At 40.5% G+C, this 11292-nt stretch overlaps 1 protein-coding gene across 1 annotated transcript; it reads left to right on the top strand.

Annotated features, from left to right (window-relative positions):
• The first annotated feature begins 231 nt into the window (after positions 1-231).
• LOC110948781 (neuroblast differentiation-associated protein AHNAK-like) lies at positions 232-9353 on the top strand. Its single transcript, XM_051954382.1, has 2 exons — positions 232-369; positions 5980-9353. The coding sequence occupies exons 1-2, from the start codon at positions 333-335 to the stop codon at positions 8355-8357; spliced, it is 2415 nt and encodes an 804-aa protein (XP_051810342.1). The 5' UTR covers positions 232-332; the 3' UTR covers positions 8358-9353.
• The last annotated feature ends 1939 nt before the right edge of the window (positions 9354-11292 follow it).

Here is an 11292-nt window from a genome sequence, read left to right as displayed (position 1 = left end):
TTGGTGGTGAAGGTCCAAAAATGGAAGGGCCAGATGTTGATGTCAGTCTTCCAAAAGGTGATATTGATGTCAAAGCCCCTGAAGTGGACATTAAAGGAGCAGACATTGACATCAAAAGCCCTAGTGGAAAGATGAAAGGACCAAAATTCAACATGCCAACAATTTCAGGACCTAAAATCTCAATGCCAGATGTGGATTTCAATCTGAAGGGTCCAAAACTGAAAGGTGATGTGGATGTTTCTGTTCCAAGAATTGAGGGTGACCTAAAAGGTCCCCAGGTTGACATTGAAGGACCAGATGTTGATATTGAGGGCAGCACAGGGGGATTTAAAATGCCAAAGTTCAGTATGCCATCATTCGGGTTTAAAGGTCCAAAAGTGGAAGGGCCAGATGTTGATGTCAGTCTTCCTAAAGCTGACATTGATATTCCAGCCCCTGAATTGAACGTTAAAGGACCAAACATCGATATTGAGAGTTCTCATGGCAAGATCAAAGGACCAAAACTTAACATGCCAAAAATTTCAGGTCCTAAAATCTCAATGCCAGATGTGGATTTCAATCTGAAAGGTCCAAAACTGAAAGGTGATGTAGACGTGTCAGTTCCAGAAGTTGAGGGTGACATAAAAGGTCCCCAGGTTGGCATTGAAGGACCAGATGTTGATATTGAGGGCAGCAAAGGAGGATTTAAAATGCCAAAGTTCAAAATGCCATCATTCGGGATTAAAGGTCCAAAAGTGGAAGGGCCAGATATTGATGTCAATCTTCCTAAAGCTGACATTGATATTAAAGCCCCTGAGATGGACATCAAAGGAACAGACGTTGACATCAAAAGCCCTAGTGGAAAGATCAAAGGACCAAAATTCAACATGCCAACAATTTCAGGACCTAAAATTGAAATTGAAGGGCCAGATGTTGACATCGAAGGTCCCAAAGGAGGATTAAAAATGCCAAAGTTCAAAATGCCATCCTTTGGTGGTGAAGGTCCAAAAATGGAAGGGCCAGATGTTGATGTCAGTCTTCCAAAAGGCGACATTGATGTCAAAGCCCCTGAAGTGGACATTAAAGGAGCAGACGTTGACATCAAAAGCCCTCGTGGAAAGATGAAAGGACCAAAATTCAACATGCCAACAATTTCAGGACCAAAAATCTCAATGCCAGATGTGGATTTCAATCTGAAAGGTCCAAAACTGAAAGGTGATGTGGATGTGTCTGTTCCAAGAATTGAGGGTGACCTAAAAGGTCCCCAGGTTGACATTGAAGGACCAGATGTTGATATTGAGGGCAGCACAGGGGGATTTAAAATGCCAAAGTTCAATATGCCATCATTCGGGTTTAAAGGTCCAAAAGTGGAAGGGCCAGATGTTGATGTCAGTCTTCCTAAAGCTGACATTGATATTCCAGCCCCTGAATTGAATGTTAAAGGACCAAACATCGATATTGAGAGTTCTCATGGTAAGATCAAAGGACCAAAATTCAACATGCCAAAAATTTCAGGTCCTAAAATCTCAATGCCAGATATGGATTTCAGTCTGAAGGGTCCAAAACTGAAAGGTGATATGGATGTGTCAGTTCCAGAAGTCGAGGGTGACAGAAATCTTGGCAAGATTGACATTGAAGGACCAGATGTTGAAACTGAGGGCATCAAAGGAGGATTTAAAATGCCAACGATCAAAATGCCATCCTTCAGTGGTAAAGGTCCAAAAGTGGAAGGGACAGATGTTGATGTCAGTCTTCCTAAAGCTGACATTGATATTAAAGCCCCTGAGATGGACATTAAAGGAACAGACGTTGACATCAAAGGCCCCAGTGGAAAGATGAAAGGACCAAAATTCAACATGCCAACAATTTCAGGACCAAAAATCTCAATGCCAGATGTGGATTTCAATCTGAAGGGTCCAAAACTGAAAGGTGATGTGGACGTGTCAGTTCCAGAAGTTGAGGGTGACATAAAAGGTCCCCAGGTTGGCATTGAAGGACCAGATGTTGATATTGAGGGCAGCACAGGAGGATTTAAAATGCCAAAGTTCAGTATGCCATCATTCGGGTTTAAAGGTCCAAAAGTGGAAGGGCCAGATGTTGATGTCAGTCTTCCTAAAGCTGACATTGATATTCCAGCCCCTGAATTGAATGTTAAAGGACCAAACATCGATATTGAGAGTTCTCATGGTAAGATCAAAGGACCAAAATTCAACATGCCAAAAATTTCAGGTCCTAAAATCTCAATGCCAGATATGGATTTCAGTCTGAAGGGTCCAAAACTGAAAGGTGATATGGATGTGTCAGTTCCAGAAGTCGAGGGTGACAGAAATCTTGGCAAGATTGACATTGAAGGACCAGATGTTGAAACTGAGGGCATCAAAGGAGGATTCAAAATGCCAACGATCAAAATGCCATCCTTCAGTGGTAAAGGTCCAAAAGTGGAAGGGCCAGATGTTGATGTCAGTCTTCCTAAAGCTGACATTGATATTAAAGCCCCTGAGATGGACATTAAAGGAACAGACATTGACATCAAAGGCCCCAGTGGAAAGATGAAAGGACCAAAATTCAACATGCCAACAATTTCAGGACCAAAAATCTCAATGCCAGATGTGGATTTCAATCTGAAGGGTCCAAAACTGAAAGGTGATGTGGACGTGTCAGTTCCAGAAGTTGAGGGTGACATAAAAGGTCCCCAGGTTGGCATTGAAGGACCAGATGTTGGTATTGAGGGCAGCACAGGAGGATTTAAAATGCCAAAGTTCAGTATGCCATCATTCGGGTTTAAAGGTCCAAAAGTGGAAGGGCCAGATGTTGATGTCAGTCTTCCTAAAGCTGACGTTGATATTCCAGCCCCTGAATTGAATGTTAAAGGACCAAACATCGATATTGAGAGTTCTCATGGTAAGATCAAAGGACCAAAATTCAACATGCCAAAAATTTCAGGTCCTAAAATCTCAATGCCAGATATGGATTTCAGTCTGAAGGGTCCAAAACTGAAAGGTGATATGGATGTGTCAGTTCCAGAAGTCGAGGGTGACAGAAATCTTGGCAAGATTGACATTGAAGGACCAGATGTTGAAACTGAGGGCATCAAAGGAGGATTTAAAATGCCAACGATCAAAATGCCATCCTTCAGTGGTAAAGGTCCAAAAGTGGAAGGGACAGATGTTGATGTCAGTCTTCCTAAAGCTGACATTGATATTAAAGCCCCTGAGATGGACATTAAAGGAACAGACGTTGACATCAAAGGCCCCAGTGGAAAGATGAAAGGACCAAAATTCAACATGCCAACAATTTCAGGACCAAAAATCTCAATGCCAGATGTGGATTTCAATCTGAAGGGTCCAAAACTGAAAGGTGATGTGGACGTGTCAGTTCCAGAAGTTGAGGGTGACATAAAAGGTCCCCAGGTTGGCATTGAAGGACCAGATGTTGATATTGAGGGCAGCACAGGAGGATTTAAAATGCCAAAGTTCAGTATGCCATCATTCGGGTTTAAAGGTCCAAAAGTGGAAGGGCCAGATGTTGATGTCAGTCTTCCTAAAGCTGACATTGATATTCCAGCCCCTGAATTGAATGTTAAAGGACCAAACATCGATATTGAGAGTTCTCATGGTAAGATCAAAGGACCAAAATTCAACATGCCAAAAATTTCAGGTCCTAAAATCTCAATGCCAGATATGGATTTCAGTCTGAAGGGTCCAAAACTGAAAGGTGATATGGATGTGTCAGTTCCAGAAGTCGAGGGTGACAGAAATCTTGGCAAGATTGACATTGAAGGACCAGATGTTGAAACTGAGGGCATCAAAGGAGGATTCAAAATGCCAACGATCAAAATGCCATCCTTCAGTGGTAAAGGTCCAAAAGTGGAAGGGCCAGATGTTGATGTCAGTCTTCCTAAAGCTGACATTGATATTAAAGCCCCTGAGATGGACATTAAAGGAACAGACATTGACATCAAAGGCCCCAGTGGAAAGATGAAAGGACCAAAATTCAACATGCCAACAATTTCAGGACCAAAAATCTCAATGCCAGATGTGGATTTCAATCTGAAGGGTCCAAAACTGAAAGGTGATGTGGACGTGTCAGTTCCAGAAGTTGAGGGTGACATAAAAGGTCCCCAGGTTGGCATTGAAGGACCAGATGTTGGTATTGAGGGCAGCACAGGAGGATTTAAAATGCCAAAGTTCAGTATGCCATCATTCGGGTTTAAAGGTCCAAAAGTGGAAGGGCCAGATGTTGATGTCAGTCTTCCTAAAGCTGACGTTGATATTCCAGCCCCTGAATTGAATGTTAAAGGACCAAACATCGATATTGAGAGTTCTCATGGAAAGATCAAAGGACCAAAACTTAACATGCCAAAAATTTCAGGACCTAAAATCTCAATGCCAGATGTGGATTTCAATCTGAAAGGTCCAAAACTGAAAGGTGATGTGGACGTGTCAGTTCCAGAAGTTGAGGGTGACATAAAAGGTCCCCAGGTTGGCATTGAAGGACCAGATGTTGATATTGAGGGCAGCACAGGAGGATTTAAAATGCCAAAGTTCAGTATGCCATCATTCGGGTTTAAAGGTCCAAAAGTGGAAGGGCCAGATGTTGATGTCAGTCTTCCTAAAGCTGACATTGATATTCCAGCCCCTGAATTGAATGTTAAAGGACCAAACATCGATATTGAGAGTTCTCATGGTAAGATCAAAGGACCAAAATTCAACATGCCAAAAATTTCAGGTCCTAAAATCTCAATGCCAGATATGGATTTCAGTCTGAAGGGTCCAAAACTGAAAGGTGATATGGATGTGTCAGTTCCAGAAGTCGAGGGTGACAGAAATCTTGGCAAGATTGACATTGAAGGACCAGATGTTGAAACTGAGGGCATCAAAGGAGGATTCAAAATGCCAACGATCAAAATGCCATCCTTCAGTGGTAAAGGTCCAAAAGTGGAAGGGCCAGATGTTGATGTCAGTCTTCCTAAAGCTGACATTGATATTAAAGCCCCTGAGATGGACATTAAAGGAACAGACATTGACATCAAAGGCCCCAGTGGAAAGATGAAAGGACCAAAATTCAACATGCCAACAATTTCAGGACCAAAAATCTCAATGCCAGATGTGGATTTCAATCTGAAGGGTCCAAAACTGAAAGGTGATGTGGACGTGTCAGTTCCAGAAGTTGAGGGTGACATAAAAGGTCCCCAGGTTGGCATTGAAGGACCAGATGTTGATATTGAGGGCAGCACAGGAGGATTTAAAATGCCAAAGTTCAGTATGCCATCATTCGGGTTTAAAGGTCCAAAAGTGGAAGGGCCAGATGTTGATGTCAGTCTTCCTAAAGCTGACATTGATATTCCAGCCCCTGAATTGAACGTTAAAGGACCAAACATCGATATTGAGAGTTCTCATGGCAAGATCAAAGGACCAAAACTTAACATGCCAAAAATTTCAGGTCCTAAAATCTCAATGCCAGATGTGGATTTCAATCTGAAAGGTCCAAAACTGAAAGGTGATGTGGACGTGTCAGTTCCAGAAGTTGAGGGTGACATAAAAGGTCCCCAGGTTGGCATTGAAGCACCAGATGTTGGTATTGAGGGCAGCACAGGAGGATTTAAAATGCCAAAGTTCAAAATGCCATCCTTCGGGTTTAAAGGTCCAAAAGTGGAAGGGCCAGATGTTGATGTCAATCTTCCTCAAGCTGACATTGATGTCAAAGCCCCTGAGATGGACATTAAAGGAACAGACATTGACATCAAAGGCCCCAGTGGAAAGATGAAAGGACCAAAATTCAACATGCCAACAATTTCAGGACCTAAAATCTCAATGCCAGATGTGGATTTCAATCTGAAGGGTCCAAAACTGAAAGGTGATGTGGATGTGTCTGTTCCAAGAATTGAGGGTGACCTAAAAGGTCCCCAGGTTGACATTGAAGGATCAGATGTTGATATTGAGGGCAGCACAGGGGGATTTAAAATGCCAAAGTTCAATATGCCATCATTCGGGTTTAAAGGTCCAAAAGTGGAAGGGCCAGATGTTGATGTCAGTCTTCCTAAAGCTGACATTGATATTCCAGCCCCTGAATTGAATGTTAAAGGACCAAACATCGATATTGAGAGTTCTCATGGTAAGATCAAAGGACCAAAATTCAACATGCCAAAAATTTCAGGTCCTAAAATCTCAATGCCAGATATGGATTTCAGTCTGAAGGGTCCAAAACTGAAAGGTGATATGGATGTGTCAGTTCCAGAAGTCGAGGGTGACAGAAATCTTGGCAAGATTGACATTGAAGGACCAGATGTTGAAACTGAGGGCATCAAAGGAGGATTTAAAATGCCAACGATCAAAATGCCATCCTTCAGTGGTAAAGGTCCAAAAGTGGAAGGGCCAGATGTTGATGTCAGTCTTCCTAAAGCTGACATTGATATTAAAGCCCCTGAGATGGACATTAAAGGAACAGACGTTGACATCAAAGGCCCCAGTGGAAAGATGAAAGGACCAAAATTCAACATGCCAACAATTTCAGGACCTAAAATCTCAATGCCAGATGTGGATTTCAATCTGAAGGGTCCAAAACTGAAAGGTGATGTGGACGTGTCAGTTCCAGAAGTTGAGGGTGACATAAAAGCTCCCAAGCTTGACATTCCAGATGTTGATGTCGAAGGTGCCAAAGGAGGATTTAAAATGCCAAAGATCAAAATGCCATCCTTCAGTGGTGAAGGTCCAAAAGTGGAAGGGCCAGATGTTAATGTCAGTCTTCCGACAGCTGACATTGATTTTACAGCCCCTGAGATGGAAATTAAAGGAACAGACGTTGACATCAAAAGCCCTAGTGGAAAGATCAAAGGACCAAAATTCAACATGCCAACAATTTCAGGACCTAAAATCTCAATGCCAGATGTTGATATCAATCAAAAAAACCTCAAAGTCAAAGGGGACATGGATGCATCTGATCCCAAATTTGACAGAGATGTCAAAGGTCCAAATGCTGGCTTTGATGCTGATCTTAACAAGTCTGGTGTTACCTTTCCCAAGTTCAAAGGTCCTAAATTTGCAACGAAATCTGCAGAATTGGAAGGGTCTGAATCCACGGTTAAGACACCCAAATTCAGTGTGGGAGTCAAAGGTTCCAAAACAAAAGTTACACTCCCAGAAACTGAGACAAGTCTTGATGCTCCTAGTATCGATATCAATTTAAAGGGCAAAAAGGGAAAGTTTAAACTTCCTAAAGTGAAAGGAAATGCAAAGAAACCAAATGTTGACATAGAAACACCAGCATTAGATGAAGATCTAGAGACACCCAATATTCACGTCAAAGGAACAAAGGCAAAGAAGCCTCTTTTTGGGAAGCTTCATTTTCCTGGTGTGGAATTAGATATCAAATCACCAAAAGTGAAAAGTGATACATCTTTATCTGAAAGATTCAAGTCACATGACATTGATTTGCCCTCTGCTAGCTTGAACACTGACAGTGCAAATGTTTGTTTGGAAGAGCCAGACGTTAAAGTCAAGACACCTGATATTAAAATGTCAGGTTTGAAAGGTGGTCCAGAGGTTAATGCAAGTGTTTCAGGGGGAACTGCAACTGGTGGCCTTCAATACCCAGAAGGTACAGTAAAATTTCCTAAACTCAAGGTACCAAAGTTTGGAATTGCTCTGCCACAGATGGAAGGTCAGGAAACTGGAGGAAAAGTTGAAACAGAACTTGCAGCCAGCAGTGGCATAAATGTACAGTCTCCATCTTTTAGTTACCAAGTTAGTTCACAAAATATTGACGTTCCCAGTCCTGAACTGAGACAAAGGGAAGGCAAAGTCAAGGTGAAGATGCCAAAATTATTTGGCAAATCAAAAGCAAAGGGAAGCAGTGTAGGTGACCTCACTGGACCAGAGGCAGAATTGACTACTGGTGGAAAATTGAATAAAGTCTCTGCATCAAGTGTGCATTCTGGGGAACTGATGAGTGGAAAATTTGAATTAGAGGGGGATCCTGGCCTCAGTGTATCAACTAAAGGCAAATCAGCTTCACTGGATCTATTTAAGAAATCAAGACATCGGTCTTCTTCTCTGAGTGATGAGGGAGGGCTTGCAGCCAGTTCTCCTTCAGCTCACTTAGAAGCTGAGGGTGGAGACATTTCATTAGACCTCGGAGGAGGCAAGGTCAAAGGAAAGAAAGGCAAGTTGAAGTTTGGCACATTTGGAGGTTTTGGCTCAAAGTCAAAGGGCTCATATGAAGTGACACTTGGAGACAGTGAAGCAGGAGAGGAGGGGGGTGTAGGTGTTTCTCTGCCTTCTAAAAAGTCGAGATTGTCTTCATCCTCAAGCAGTGATAGTGGTTCAAGAGGAGGTTTCAGGTTCCCAAGACTAGAGCTGTCTATGTCACCAAAAAAGTGATTATGAGGCAAATGAAACTCTCTCAAGTTCATCCAGATGTATTCTTATAATATAGAAAATTCTTCAAACTTTAAAACTTTAAAACTCAAGGGGATACGCACAGTCATCTCAGTGCTGAGTAAATAATTCATTTTTATTTTCAGTAATTAGACAGAATTGCATGAGATTGTTTAAAATCCCTTCAAACTGTAAATAAGATAAATTTGTATTGTAATAATAAATATTGTTTTTGTACATAGTTCAGATTTATTGAACATATGCCATATTACGAAACTTTAACCAATAGTTTGTTCCAGGTTTTGTCATTGTGTCCTATTTCATTCTATTCAAAGAATGTTGTTCATTAACGGGAGAGGTATATTTGTAACCAGGGGTCTATTGCACATTACAGACATTTGCAATAACTATTTCGAAGGAAAATGTTTGTTTTAAACACACAGACACACATTTAAATGGTTGCCATATTTTATATATGAAATAGATTTATTTCCAAGCTTTCATAATATATAATCAGTGCAGAAGCATATTTACGCAATATAGAGCTGGCCCTTTATAACACTTTCGAAAGAGTGATTATGTTGTATATACCATAATTGCAAAGACAATCACTGTTTGGAAATTCTTTAAAGTGCTGTTAGTAGGTTTCTGTTCGTTATTAAGAAAATCTATTTTGCCTAAATTCAGTGCCATTTACCATAAATATGAATGTGCTTTGTTTATTTTAAACAGGTTCTGCATCCTAACCCTGTGTTATTTTCACAGTTTAATGATCCTCCGTTTTTTTTATGTTGTCACTCTCTCTTTGTATGCACAACTGATGCTTGCATAAATCTGTTTGAAACACTTCACTTTTTGATGTCAATTGTTTACCAAAAAATTCTGTGTTGATAGAGATGCACAGTATTGATCAAATCATATGATGGAGAGCATGATTCTTCGGGTCTATTCTTTTGTGTGCAGTTTGCCAAATAAACTAAATAAAAAGATTTAAATAAATTATAATGCTTCTCAGTTGAGTACTTGCCAGTGTCCTCAACATGTGATATAATCCTAAAATTGGATAATCAATTACTTTTTATTGTGTTGTAATTAAACTATCATTTCTATTTTTGACACCTGCCACTGTCCACAACTGATGCAGCGACACTAGAGCTAACATAAGGTACATGGATACATAAATTTCAAGGAAATACACAACATACACTGGACTTTACAACTTTACCTGTAAAATTCCAATAGATATCTAAAACTTTTAAACGGAAAATAGCAAAACAGACTGACGTCCAGGGATGGCTGGTATAAATGGGCTAACAGGGCTAAGCCCTCCCAGGCCAACACAAAAAAGATGAGAAAACAATTTTTTAATAACTTACAACAGATTGTTTTAAGTTTAGGTGAAAACAAAGGGAGCGACAGCACCAATCAGTCAAAAGAAAAACAGAATATCTCTAAATGGGCTTATTTTTTTTTTACAGCCCCAGCAGATACAGTCCGCTTTCATTCATTTCGTTCTTGTAAGTGATTGACAGGTGTCATGTCCCGCCCCCGTGATTTACTGATCATTTGGGCTAACTTCACTCAGCCCACACCAATAAGAGCGAGTTAGCACAGCGGTGCTGCTATTTGTGCCAGAGTTGGGAAGTAGGGAGAAAAGGTTAAGCTATGGCGGACGTTAGCATAACCGAGGTGGATTATTTGCTTTCATGTCCATTTTCCTCAATGTCTTTGGAGGAAAAGCTGGAAGTTAAGAGACTGGGATCACATCGGCCGTTGATGTGAGCTTCTTTTCAAATACGGTAGGCCCACGTTGACCTGTTAAAGGACTGTGACACCTTGTTTTTGCAGAGGTCATCTATTGTACTGAAGGCGTGTTTTGCACTACATGTCGCCAAACAGTTGTAATAAGTCATTTGCAGCAGGCTATCTGTGGGTATGAGGGCAGTCGTTGCAGTTGGAACACGTTTTCTAGTGGTGTGTGTGTGTGTCTGTGTGTGTGTGTGAGTGCGAGAGTGAGTGAGTGAGAGAGAGTGCTGATGTAGAGCACTAAAAAAGTATAGTGTACCTGTAATTGATGACTATAGGAACATCATTTATATTTATTAGCATTTGTGCATTTATATTCTCATTTATTAAACTGAGCTGAATTTAATATAGTATAAAAACAGGATCCGTCAATAGTTTTTAAGACGGTGATTACCTTAAAGTGGATGCAAGAAAGTCGAAGATAAGAAATGGTATCTGTTTTTAGGAAAGCAGGAAACTGCTCATACATAAAAGCTTTTGTGGCAGTTGGTTGAGAATGAAAATGCTTAAAGAACAGTGTTTTGACAGAGCCCAGAGAGCAGTGACAGCACAAGACCTGGCACATTGTCACCAAACCAAGAAGGAACTTGTTTTGCAATAGAAATTTCACAGACGTAAATGCTCAACACTGCATTGAAAAACATATAAAAAAGCATTGTTTTCAACTAGTCATAGTAGTAGATTACTGTACTACTAGTAGTAGTAAACTATTTGTAATGAATTATGAATAATAAGCAAGTGGTGTGATTAGGCAATGATAATTTATTGTGTGTATTTTCTTATACAGATAAGATAAAAGGAGCAAACTTTTAATCTAGTTGCCTAATGCAATTTTTGAAAGAGATTTAATTTACAAGTCTGTCACACGGTAACATTATAAATACTTTACATCTTGCATATCTGTGCAATTTCTGTAGTCATGGTTTTAACAAGCACGAGCTACAAGTCTTGATCACACCACAGATTTCATTTTCGCTAAAGAAATATGGTTTGTAGGGCAAAGCTTTGTAAAAGCAATATTTTGCCTCAAACACAGGATGTGATCCCTGTGTTGGTTGCTTGAATGCAATTGTTGTTGCAGTGCAGAGGAAGGAAATTATCAGGAGTTTCCTTTAAAAGAGGAAAGTGCCCC

This window comes from Acanthochromis polyacanthus, chromosome 10, assembly GCF_021347895.1.
Source record: "Acanthochromis polyacanthus isolate Apoly-LR-REF ecotype Palm Island chromosome 10, KAUST_Apoly_ChrSc, whole genome shotgun sequence".
Classification (NCBI taxonomy): Eukaryota; Metazoa; Chordata; class Actinopteri; family Pomacentridae; genus Acanthochromis; species Acanthochromis polyacanthus.
The sequence above is the reverse complement of the archived record's forward strand: the minus strand, read 5'-3'. Positions and strand labels throughout refer to the sequence as shown.